The following is a 13,305-nucleotide window of genomic DNA, read 5'->3' on the forward strand; positions in this document are numbered from 1 at the left end:
CTTTTCAAATTCTTAATTTTTATTTCTTCATCTGAGACTGCATCATAGTGAATCAGTTTTCCTGGTCTTCCTCTTGTATGGAGCCCAAAGTTGTACGGTTCTTTAACCATAGCCTCACTACGGCTATACATAGAAGCAACATGACAGTTTGACTTTCATATTTTCACCTTCTTACAATAAAAACCAGTAACCCTTTAAGTTTATTTTTATGATTGTGTCTGCATTCCCATGCTGTTTTTAATATCTTGTGAATTTGTACTTGCAAATCCCCCTGTTCTTTTGAATTTCCCCATTCAGTATGTAACTATTCCAATTATGTTATTTTCCTGAAACATGTCATGTCAGACTTTCATGACCCTGAATTTTACCCTTAAACATACCATCGGTTTGCCACAATACATTTCTAGAATCCTTTAATCACTCTGCCTCCTAATTTACAATTGTCTGGAGGTTTGAATCCCCTTCCCTCTAGTCCTAGATATATATCCTTGATTTGATGCTGTCAGACACAGTTTGGGAATAAGAATCCTGTGGGACCCCGTGCCCATTTCCAGTCACTCTAGAAATATAAAAGCAGCATAAAAACATGTAGGCGCCACATAGAAATGTTAATGGTGATCAAGACAGATGTACTGACCATTATTTGATGAGGCATATCTCCAACCTAGTGGCCTTTCAACCAAGTGAATTGGCAATTGACGAATCAGCACAGATGAAGTTTCTAAATGGATTCGCTCGTGTTCCAGTCCCATGAAAACTGACCACTGGAAATAAAGGTATGAATTAGGATAGACTTTCCTTGCAACGTTACCAGCTTCACAAGCATATTACACTGTTTCAATGCACCGTAGTCGTTGGGCAAGAAACATTGTCAATAAAATTGGACTTTGGCTCTTTAGGAAAGAGGTCCACATTTTCCTGGTAGCTTGTTCTAACTGAGAGATAGCAACTTGGAAGACCCTGGTTTCCATCCTGATCCGTAATGAATGAGCTGATCCTGCTGGTTATTAGGGCATCACAGTCAACCTCGATTCTGCCAAATTGGTGAGGTGGGGAGGGAGGGGTGAAACTCAACCTAACCTGGAAGCAAGGACCTGGGGATGTCTCACAGTAGGCATCCTCCTGATTAGTGGAGATTGACAGACCTCACCCTAAGTGACAGCCTTGTCAACCAGTTGGGTGACCAACACTCTCACCTTGTCTGGAGCTGAAATAGCTGCAACCCGGGGGATGGAAATAGGCGCTGAAGTGATCATTAAATTGACCACTTCAAGGCTTCGGTCAGGAAAAACATGGGAAGGTGAATCTTGGCCTTTCTACCCAATATGTAATTCTGTTGGAGGTGGGAGGGTGATAGGGTTCTGTTCTGTCATCATCCTGCCTCTTTAAGTTTCCACCAGGCTCCTGTATCTGGCACTGGAAGATTCTGCCCATAGATATATAATACCAAGAGCAGTCTGTCTGGCTTCTTAAGGCTTAAACCAAAAATTCACCATCAGGGGCTGACAGTGTTATTTAAGGAAAGTTCCTTTGTACAAAAACTCTAAAACTGAAACATATTATTAGAAAGTATCATAAATAGGGAATTATTGTACAACAGAGAAAACCAAAAGCACAGCACAAAAGATCTCACACTAAGCACAGGAAGATGCTGTTAAAAGGAATGTAGATAATAGCCAATACCTACTGTGGCTCCAATTAATTTCCCAGACTATAAACAGGGCTTGTTTAAAAATAACAGGCAGATTATTTATTCCTTGATTATTTATTTCCACCTAGCAGCTTCTATTAGTTTTGTTGTTCACATTTGGGTGCACTTATCCGTGTGTACTGGTGATAGGGAATGCAATTGGTTGCCAGTTCAGATGCCACAACTAAACACTGCCAGGTCAGAAATAGCGCAGCCAAATGCAAAGCAAATCTGCCTCTTCACCAAGCTATCAAGCATCCAAGACAGACATTGTGTAGAGTAGATGGAGCGGAAGGCACCTTGTACACTTACCGACTGAATGCTCGCAGGCTACAGACAGTACAGGTTAGATGCAATAGTAAAGCAATGCCTTAAACTCTCTCACAAAGCACCCTCCTCTCCTGTGTAGCACAACCACATGCAAAGTTGCCATGTGACAACCAATAGATCACATGGAACTTGCTTTTCCGCCTTAAGAAATCAGAGGGGAATATCCTAGATTTTATCCCAACTTGGCTTTAGGAATTTCATTTTATGTTTTCGTTGACCCCAAATCTCTGAGGGATCTCCTGGTATTTCCTCTTTTCATATTACCCAGCACGCATTTTGTGTTTGTAGAGTGCCCATCTCACTTTACCATTAGTCTGTGATATTGAAAAGCTTTCAGTCACTTACCCAAGGACTGTCTACTGTTACTGGAAGTTCCAACGGAGTTTCCTGGATGACTTTGCGAACAATGGCCCGTACCTTCCTTCGGTACTCAATGCACTCCAACAAACTGGGCCAGTTAAAACTTCCGCCCATTCGATAATTCTCCTGGTGAAATGGACACAGCATGTGACAAAATGGAGGCTCATTGTGTTAAAAAAGAAAGTTCTTACAAATGCAGCTTTCATTTGCAGGTGACCTCAGCTACGAATACAGCTTTCTCGATATTCCTGGAGCAGACTCATAAATGCATTCACAGATCATTCAATAAATGCTCCATACTCTGTAAAGAGCCCATAAAGATTGTGTTGATTTAGTTGGGACCATGAGGAAGTGGTGCAGATCTGGTCTTAGTTTCACTGCCCTTAAAACTTAAATGAGGGCAATAATCCTACTTGAGATTGCTAAGTAATAAGCCTAGCTGAAAATTTACATATCATAGCAATCCAGCTTGGTTGTGCTGACCCAATCCTCAATCCACATGAAACAGGTAGCCAGGGCTAACAGGGAACACATGGGATAAAAGCCAGAGACACACCAAGAATGAACTCGTCTCTTAAACTATGTGGTGTGAGTCTGTACTCTCATCCAGGGGATGTGATACAGAAAATCACAGAATAATTTCAAAAATAAAAGATCAGAGTTTTGAAGTAAATGGCAAGGATGCTTTGTTATGCAGCAGTGAATTAGAGGCTTGATGTGATATTCCCTGAAATGTCAGGACAGAAGCTCACACCTACAACCTGCTTTCTCTCACTGTCCGAATGGAAAGGTAAAGCAAGTACATCTGCGATGAGCGAGGTGGGGAGCAGTGCAAATAATACATTATTGTGATGGTTACAGTTTAACCCTGTTATTAATTGCCATACATAATATCATCCACACTAATTTGAGCTTAAGTTCGGCATACTTCAGTAAAATCTTTAAGAGTCAAATCTCAAGTGAACTGTTTCCATATTCATGTTAGGCAGTGCTTTGTGATAGCTGGGGATGTCCCATTCCCAACTTCTTCATCCATTTCTCAAAGGTTGCTGGAGGTGCTCTAGGTGGGGTTTTGTTTTGCCTAATGCTGCAGTGGTGGTGCCTTGACTTTGATGAGGCAATGAGGACTCCTGGATTTTTCTCTCTCAAGATGTACCATCTTTTCTGGTGTCACTCATATTGGCACAGACCATAGCAGTGATGCTTTCTTTGCTTTGCTTACCACCATTACATCTTTCAGCTTTAAACATAGATGGCAAAAAATGGTGAAAGAGTCTGGTTTCATGCACGTTAAAAATACTTCTTTATGCATCCTCCTTTATGACATGGATGAGGTCATTTTGGAACCATTCATCTGTCTTAGCTGGCAAAATCCTTGCAGCCTAACCACTTCCCACACACTTGATGGTGCCCTGCCTGGCTCTGAATGAGTCCAGCCATCTGTCACTGCACTTGTTTCAGCTTCCTTGTCACAGTGCCTCTCCTTTCCTGCAGGGTTCGGCCAGAGACGGGAATGTTCTCTATCTGAGCTGTCTTCAATCACATCAGCACAGCTTTTTCATTTTTGGGAAGGACAGCCTTTCTCATCTACTTTTTTGCCCTGAGGAGAATGTCTCTTATTGAACTGCTCCAAGATGATTGCCTTGTTTCATAATGGTAGGCAAACTGATGATGAAACCTCCAATTAGGTGCAATGTTTGATTTACACCATGGTCTTCCACTTACTGTTTCAGTACTCATCACCTACTCATCAATCAACAACACTTCCAACTTTTTCACAGATTTGGCCATATTTGCAGGCTTTGCAGATCCTTCCACAGGGAGATTTCAATGTCTAATGGTGGCTTGCTGAGTGCACACTCTAGTTCTGATGGGTAAACATGATCAGGTGAGAAGCTTGGCTATTCTGGTGTAACCAATGCAGGATTTTGATTTACCAGGGGCATCATTCCATGAGATTCGCTATTCCTACTCCTACTCGCTACTCCTACCCCAGCAGGAGTAATTGACAACCTCAGGTTGTGACAGTACAAGGATATTGGTTAGGCCACTTTTGGAATACTGCGTTCAATACTGGTCTCGCTGCTATAGGAAAGATGTTGTTAAGCTTGAAAGGATTCAGAAAAGTTTTACAAGGATGTTGCCGGGGTTGGAGAGTTTGAGCTGTAGGAAGAGGCTGAAAAGGCTGGGCCTATTTTTCCTGGAGCATCAGAAGCTGAGGGGTGACCTTATAGAGATTTATAAAATCACAAAAGGCATGGATACGGTGAATAGAAAAAGTCTTTTCTCCAGGATATGGGAGTCCAAAACTAAAGAGCATAAGTTTAAGGTGAGAGGGGAAAGATTTAAAAGGGACCTAAGGGACAACTTTTTCATGCAGAGGATGGTACTTATGTGGAGTGAACTGCCAGAGGAAGTGGAGGAGGCTACAACATTTAAAAGGCATCTGGATAGGTACATGAATAGGAAGGTTTAGAGGGATAGGGGCCAAATGCTGGCAAATATGGCTAGATTAATTTAGGATATCTGGTCGGCATGGACGAGTTGGACCAAAGGGTCTGTTTCCATGCTTTACATCTCTATGATTCTATAACTGAAATTTCCTATCATCAAAGTTTGGCTAGGTGTGATTTCACTGTAATTAATTCACTTATTCTGGAAACTAAGGAACCTTGCTTGAGTTAATGTTGTTTGCTAATCTGTGTAGCTTTTCACAGCCTGTCAGATTTCTTTCCAGTGCTGATAATCTACACATTTTGATGTCACCATGCCTTGCTGACCATGACATGCCTTGCAATGGTGACACACTGTATGATCTTGCAATGTACATAAAGCATTCAGTCAGCCTGCCATCAATTTTGTTAATACACTCAAGGTCAAAATTTACTAGACTAGTTAGAATGTTTGGCGGTGAAATTTTGACATATTTGACCATCCAGCTTTTGAAGTAAAAGAATGAAGCTGTGTTAACAATTATATATTTAATGACTGCCGGTGTTATCTAACATCAGGTTATTCATCTCTTTGGTGACTGCTGGTCAAAACATAGGAGACAATAACCTGGCAAAAGAAATAGTTTCGATATTTTATTCCAAACCCAGTTCTGCATATCTGTGGATTCAGCAAGAGGAAGACAATTGCATTTGTCATGGTCCGTTGCGTTACTAAATAAGCCGGCAATGCCAACAATCCAGACAAATACATGAAAAATGGGCACTTGGTCCAGTTCTGGTTCTGGCTACTTGCAGTTCTAATTCTGGTTCTGCCAATGACCATGGCACCACACTCTGGCAAATCAATGGGAGGCTTTCGAAAGTGGCTGGACATGTCCCCACAAAGAGAAAGAGTAGTATGGCCACGTCCCAAGTCCCCTGCTTATCAAGAAGCATACAAAGCAGAAAAATAGAGCTTATGACAATTTCAACATGTATCACTTTAGGAAGCTTACAGAAGTATAAAAGGAGCAGGATGAAGTGTAAATGGAAATCAAAGAGAGGACAGCAAAAGATATTGGGCAGTAAAATTAATGAAAATCCAAAGGTGTTTTATCAGTAATATAAGAACAAGAGGATGACCAAGGAAAGGGCTGAGTTCACCAAAGATGGAGATGGTAACTTGTACATGGATGCAGAAGATGTGAGCAGGATTCTAAATGAGTATTTGTCTCTGTCTTCACAAAGGAGACAGATGATGCATATATTCCAGTTAAAGAGAAGGAACATGAAATATCAGATAAATAAGTATAATAAGAAGGAAAGTACAGGGTAGTTAAATAACCAGGGCCAGATGAATGGTATCCTAGGCTTGAGGAAATAGCAGATGCTCTGAGAATCATTATCTAATCCTCTCTAGGAACAGGCAAGGTACCAGAGAATTGGAAGTCTGCAAACATTATGCCATTATTCAAAAAGGGTGTGAGTTATATCCCAGATAATTATTAGTCAGTCTAAACTCAATGGTAGGCAAATTATTGGAATCAATATGAGACATGATGAGGTGTGATTTTTTTTTTGTGCCGTGACCTTTCTATGGTTTCTATGGTTAGAAAGGTAATGCTTTTAGAACCAAACAGTAAGTTAAAAAGGAGGAAACTATAGAAAAAATTAATGTGACACAAGAAAACACAGATGGCCTAAACCTCCATCTTCACTGTGCTCACTGAAGGAACAAACTTCTATTGGTTACCCAGTCTATGTATTTGAGATTATTTCAATAGAAAATTTCAGAAAGTCCACATCTCCCTGTAAATGAAAATGTTCCACACACCGTGTCATCCCAGGACATCTCATCCACTCCCGTCTCAAACAGAGCTTCTAAACTGGGATTCACTTGTTCCTGTGGGATACAAAGCAACAGCTTGTGAAACAAGTCGCTTTAAATTGGTCAGATTTATTTTCAAGCCCTATTTTTTCACTTCCCATCTTGAAGGTGCTTACTCTTCCTGAGGTGCAACTGCCTAGAAATGTCATTCTTTCTCGGCAAGTCTGAAAACTCAGAAAGCCCTTATAGTACAGAAGGGGGCCATTCAGCCCATCAAGTGCAGTGAAGCATGGAAGGCATCATAGTGGATTCGGTATTTGGACACTAATCAGGTGCAGGAACTCTGACTGGATTTTTCCATCATGTCCAGAATACAGATTCAGGGTGCTGAAGCCGGTCATTGTGTTTGAACTACTGCACAGCAACGCACACAAATTAAATCAGCACTAACCAGGAACTGAAATTCCATCTTCCTGCCTTGGCACTCCACGCTATATTTCCTCTGCATGGCCACCCAGAGCACAGGTATTTCAGGTAGAAACTACAATTGTTGCCAGTCAGCAGGGCAGATCTTGCTACAGTAATGGTAAATTTGATTAAGATTTACTGACAACTAAAGAACGAACTTAGCACGATATAAATCAACATTTTTAACTGGAGTTTGTAACCAGGTCCTGCCATCTGCACATCACTGGTGTTCCTCCTCTGCACATTATTAAACGTGAACACTTTAGTAGATTGCTTTGATCAATTTAAAGGAATACTGTTTAATGTTTAAACATTCTCTGTAAGTTTTGAGAGAAGCCTTTGGGCCTGTGGTCCTGATCATTTCAGCACACTGGAGATTCAAAATGGTATGACTCTCTTGACAGATGTACAGTCCAGTCTCGATGTCCGCCACATTACAATTCTCAACAATTCCAAGAATTGATGTAGGATCCAGGACAATCTCTCTGTCTTTGGTCACCACCTTTTCACAATTAGGTTCAACCCCAATCAGTGACAGAAAATCTCTCATGTCTGCTCCTGCCAGAATCTGTGTCAGCCTGAGAGAGGCTCAGTCCAGTTCCACCGAACTGTCTACAATTTAGCTCCAAGTGCCTTTACATTTTTAGACCAGTACAGGAAGGTGACAAAGATGGTTGGTGAGGGAAATGAAAATGGCTGTGCCGAAGTGGTGGCACTGCTCTCTACAGTTTGATGATCAAACACATGAACCAGTATTTGCTGGCAGCAGTATTCCTGCACAAGCATTGGCTTTTGAAACCATAATTAGGACAACACCATCACCAAATGTGTTTAATTAAACACTAGCCAAGAGAAGGTCAGGCAGACGTGGACTGCAACCGCATATCTCTAATTTATAACTTCATTCTTTATGATTATTACTGAAACACCAGATCCAGGGGTACTGTGCAATAGTGTTCCGGAAAAGACCAATGGTAAGGAAACCCTTAACCAGAAGGTTGTGGGCTCAAGCCACTCACTAGAGATTTGAGTTTAGAGGGTAGAATGTTATAGGGGCCTTAGGAACACATGCCATGGTGAGATTCGTGACAGAATTGGATGAGAAATGTGGCGAGATCAAGATCATCTCACTCTATCATTTACGCTTTCCACAAGTGTCATAATGAGAATCTCATTGGGCAGCAGTGAATTGCCAAATGATGAAGATTTAGGCTTGTTATGTGTCTTGTTGATGGCCCAACTCACCTCATTAATATTCTGGTTCTGGTCTTAATTACTAATTAATTAATTCTAATTAATTACTCATCGGGAAAACCCATCCTGGAGCCCAGAGTGGGTACCTGGCAGATTCTGCTCACCATTGTGTCCATGCTGCCCACAAACTACAGTCCAGGAGCATGATCCATGGGAACCAGCTCCAGGTACACTGTACACTTGATATTAACATTTGAGATTCAGTAAGCCATTGCCACCAACCTGGTACTTCTCCAATGCAATTGCAGTGTGCCCTGGAAGCCCAGGCCTGCCTACAGAGCACACCACCAACCCACAGTGCCCATTTGTACCAAGTACAGTTACCGCACAGGGGAGAGGGCTTGCACCAGGCTGTCTATTGATGCTGATCAATTGCTGTCTTAGCTGGCCTTGCCTTGTTACGCATGCCTCACACTGGCAATTGGAGCAGTGACACATTCAGGCAGCTGGCCAAGCTCTTAGCCAAGGTCACGTACATCTTGCTGTACGTCAGTATGCCATGTTAGTGTCACACTTGTACCAAGTGGCAGCAGCATTCATGCCAAACACACAGCATCTGCAGCAAGCAGTCGGCACAACTCAAAGCCTTAAGGCAGTTGTCCCTGGTGAAGCCCATGGGGGTCCCATCAGTCAAGTATCAGAATGACCCAATGTCCTAGACCTGCAATGCTCCCTCTGCACCGTCAAGATGGATTTGGTGCTTGCAGAGGTCCCTCTCCCAACCATGGTGTTTTGTTAGTCTCCAAAGAGTGATGCCACAGGGCACACTGAAGCATCTGGGCCATAAACAGAGACATGAACAGTTAAAAACTAACTTTTAGAAAACCTATCTGCAAACATTGTCAGTCATAACCTCTCCCTGTTTTCCACTGCCCAAAGCCCTTGGGATATGCCCTCAGGGATGGAGGGAACCTGCTCTGTACTGGAGCTCGATGACCCTGGAGTTTTGGTGGGGTGATCCCTGAGGATCCCTCCTTGGTCTGAGAGGGGCACACAGGGTGGAGGTGGAGGGCCTGGCCATTTCTGTGTGGAAAGTGCAGAGGGATTTGCATGCGGCCCCTCTTCCTCCCAGCAGGGTGCATCCTGGCACTGCCATCTCTCTGTGTGGTGATAAGCACCTTGAATGGGCTCAAACTTCCCTGCATCATCCTCCCTGCCACCCAACGCTTCACATGCCTTTGATCATGAGGACCAATGTCTGGGGCGATGGGCTGCAGGTCTGTAGGCCCTCAGGCTGCAGCTTTTGGACAATGAGAGCCAGTGAGTCCCATGTGCCCACCTGCTACTCCTGATCCACCCTATACATGTGAACAAAGTCCCTCAGCACCAGGACCGGAAGACCCAGGCAGCTGAGTAGGTATCTCTGCCAGTTTTCCAAGTGTCAGTGACCTGGGTTATTTTGCCCTCACATGCCTGTGGAACAATCACTGTGCAGCGGACATCACCCTCCAAGCCCATACTCTCTCAACCCCACCAAGGTATTGGAGCTGGCGGCTGCCCTGCTAATTGCCAACAACCCCACTGGTGAGCAGCTTAACGCTGGCATCGACACAAGGGACGTTAGTCTTAGGGCGGATATCCACTGCGTGTTGTGCTCCTCCGAGAACGTATGTGGTATAATGGGGCAAAAATTGGATGTGAGGCCTGCTAGAGCTGGCACTGTGAATCAATGCAGCGGATTTGGTAAGATACAGCGAGAAAACGTGCTGAACCTCATGGCAAGAATCCCTTCAAAAAAACTCAATAAGGCTTGTACTTCACCAAAACAAGAAGATTCAGTCTGTAATGTAGATTGACACCCCTTTGCAGTTATTATCGTCAGAGGTGAGATCTTAAAACCTATCTGCCATCTCAGTCAGACATAAATGACTATTTTGAAGAGATCGAGAGATCTCCCCAGTGTCCTCAGCCATTATGATCGACAAAACCTGGTGATCTGGTCCTGATCGCATTACTGTTTGAGGGAACTTACTCTGGCTGTCGTGTTCCCCATATTACAAGCAACACTTCAAAAAGTACTTCATTGATTGTAAACCATTTCGGATCATATTGAGGTTGTGAAGGTGCTGCATAAATGCAAATCTTTTTCTTTTCTTGCGTTGGTGTTAGCTTCACAGCACTCATGTGCCCATGTGAAATGTAAATCATAGCTCCCCTGAAACAATCCCAAGTTTGGTACTACGTTCTTACATTAACTGGATTCCTCTTCTGTGGATTCAAGGACTCCAACTGGAAAATCGGCCTCAGTAAAGGGTAGGATTGGACGTGACTTCAGTGCCTCTCCTCCATACCCAAGTACCAAATGAGGTCACACTGTCTGGGTGGGCAGAGTGGTCACTCAAATTAGTTTTATTGGGGTGGGGGGGAGACTGTACGTGGTGCAATCATACCTCAGCAAGAATCATCACCTTCAGGAAAATAGGGGAGGAAAATAGATTAAAAATGCACTTATATTAACATTGCTATATATTATAGTAAAATATTGCAAGACTTCCATTACTTGTACTAAACATTATCTACCGTTTCCATTAAACACAATGTTATACATGAAACAAATCAAAGATTTTGATACAGTTTATTTCCTTGACCTTTTGCTTTAAAATATGTTTGTTCAAGATAAATAGAATCAAGTGCTTACTTAAGAGTTAATTTATTTGTTCCTGCAACACAAGCTTTTGCTGTTTTACCTTTATGAGGCCACTGAGCAACAATTTATTGATGTAGAGCACTGGAGGATGGCAATAGTAAAATATAAGGGGCAACCGCAATCGTTCTGGGCACAAGTAGAAGCTGGATTCATCTAATGGGTTAAACAAAACAAAGAGATGAATATCAATTCATTGCTGTTCCTCCACCTTTACCACGAATAGGCAACATTTCAAGCATCATTCCATTTATTGTAAAGTGATTACAGCCCCAAACAAACACAAAGGTGTTCCTATTAACGCTCAACAAATGCTGGGTTAGATCTGAGTGAGATGTAAAATGATATGCAGCTTAACGATAGTTCAGTCAATGAAGTTCAAATGACGCTGCCTTGTCATAGATATAGTAAAATACTGAAGGAGGAATGTGAACTTCTCCCACCCCTGTCCCACCACATAGCCAGCTGGAATCACTTAGAGAGGACAGTAAAGATGGACTGGGTGAGTTTGTTATGATACCAAAGAACTTGAACTGACTGCTCAAATCAAGTGGCAACTTCATGCATATATATATGCAAAAAGGCTTGTGTTAAGTCAATAGAAACCATCTTAATGTAGATATCAGTGCACTTGGATTTTTTTTCCCCACAACCACTCCATTCCCAAAGTGCTGGATGCAGAGAGGTGAGACAGGTCCAAGAGTGGGTGTTAATAGAAGGTGTTCATTGCAAAAGTATGGCAGCTCTGCTGAAAGTAAAACCAAGAAACTGGAGGTGGTGGGGAGATGGGGGGATGGTGGTTGGGGGGGGTCGCTGGTGGTGGTATTGGTGCTATCAGGAGAGTGGAGGCAGGGCAATGGTGGGAGGAAGAAAATCAAGTTCATGTTCTGAAGTTGTCGAACTAATGTTGGGTCCACAAGACTGTGAAGTTCCTAAATGGAAAATGAGGTGCTGTGTTCTCCAGCTTGTGTTGGGCTTCACTGGAACAGTGCATCAAGCCTACGACAGAGAACATGTGAGTATGAGCACAAAGTGGTGCATTAAAATGGCAAGCAACCGGAAGTTTGGTCAGGGTCACGCTTACGGACTGAGTGGAGGTGTTCCTCAAAACGGTCACCCGGTGTTTATTTAGCCTCCCCAGTGCAGCATGCATTTAAATCTAGGCAACTGTATTCGCTGCTCACAACGCAGTGAGGTACCAGTGGGCAGCATGTGCAACAGTCCCCCGGCAGAATAAAGAAAAACAAAGTGGAAAAATTTGGCAGAAATGATTGAAAGCAGTGTTTTGGATCTCAATCGCTTTGTAATTGGCAGCATTCCAAAAAGTCTTTAGCAGCTGCAGCAAAGGTCACTGCTGAAAGCCTCCTTACCTTTGAGTGCACTGAAAAGGGTTTCATCCAAATCATAGGTGTTCTCAAAGTATTCCAAAATCTCCCTGAAAGAATCACAGTAGGAGTGAAATGTAACATCAACAATCTAAAAGGATCCTTTCAATGCGATAAAAAAAACTGATGTCTTCTAATTGAACATGAATTTGAAAATAATTTTAACTCAACCTTCTACTTTGTTTAAACAAAAGAACAAACTCAGTCGTGTCAGGGAAACAGGACTCTAGACTCCCAACCCCCATTCACATAAGTCCATATTACTAAGTACTAATCTTACATTGTTATCACAACATACAGCTCTCAAGGTACTACGATGGATACATAAAGCATCATAGATATGTACACACTTACTCCTTTGTGCATGTCTCGAGATTACAGGGTTTAAGGGAGGTTAAACACATCTTTCCAGTAAGAACAGATATCATTTTTTTTTGATCGCTTCTCAGCACAATCACTGTGCAACAGGGAGCTGGTGAGTTTTTATAGGGATTGCGATGGGGGAGGGTCTGCAAACTTGGTGTCCAGTTAACACTGACTGATGGGCAGCAACTAGAGCAACGTGTAAATCATTGGAGAACATCTGGCACAGGATTGGACAATCTCGTGTGTGCCTCTGTTACATTTCCTGCAGCAGACTGCCACTGACTGTGAGTGTCCATCAAAACAGTGAGGCTACATCTGGGGGAGGGGAGGGCAGGAGTGAATGGATTAATGCTCCACCTCCCAGTTCCCTTCTCCTCTGCTTTTAAAACTCTCAGTCAATGGGAAGTAGAAGGGGAGGTGGTGGGGTGTGGGTGATGAAATTTTAATTGACAAAAGAAGGGTTTGATCCAATAGGCTTGTGAATCATTGAGAAATACAGGCAAAGGGTTAAGGTCATAGGAACAAAGTTGCAACAGAAACCAGCGAGA

At 42.7% G+C, this 13,305-nt stretch overlaps 1 protein-coding gene across 7 annotated transcripts in view; it reads right to left on the bottom strand.

Annotated features, from left to right (window-relative positions):
* The window catches only part of LOC125484203 (ergothioneine biosynthesis protein 1-like), a 57,607-nt gene extending 44,742 nt beyond the window's left edge, over window positions 1–12,865 (bottom strand). For 5 of the 7 annotated variants that reach the window (XR_007263047.1, XR_007263045.1, XR_007263046.1 and 2 more), the window contains exons 1-6: window positions 12,746–12,841; window positions 12,377–12,441; window positions 11,050–11,162; window positions 6,647–6,715; window positions 2,366–2,506; window positions 638–764 (exon numbers count right to left, since the gene is read on the bottom strand). Coding sequence is in view for 4 of the 7 variants with exons in the window: in XM_048601967.1 (XP_048457924.1) it covers window positions 638–764; window positions 2,366–2,506; window positions 6,647–6,715; window positions 11,050–11,162; window positions 12,377–12,441; window positions 12,746–12,819 (589 nt within the window). In the remaining 3 variants the exon portion in view is untranslated. Of the gene's footprint in view, window positions 1–637; window positions 765–2,365; window positions 2,507–6,646; window positions 6,716–10,552; window positions 10,771–11,049; window positions 11,163–12,376; window positions 12,442–12,745 lie in introns of those variants that run through there. The other 2 variants (XM_048601970.1, XM_048601968.1) reach the window with 2 other exon arrangements.
* Between the last annotated feature and the right edge of the window lie 440 nt (window positions 12,866–13,305).

This window comes from Rhincodon typus, chromosome 10 (genome assembly GCF_021869965.1).
Source record: "Rhincodon typus isolate 14 chromosome 10, sRhiTyp1.1, whole genome shotgun sequence".
Lineage (NCBI taxonomy): Eukaryota > Metazoa > Chordata > Chondrichthyes > Orectolobiformes > Rhincodontidae > Rhincodon > Rhincodon typus.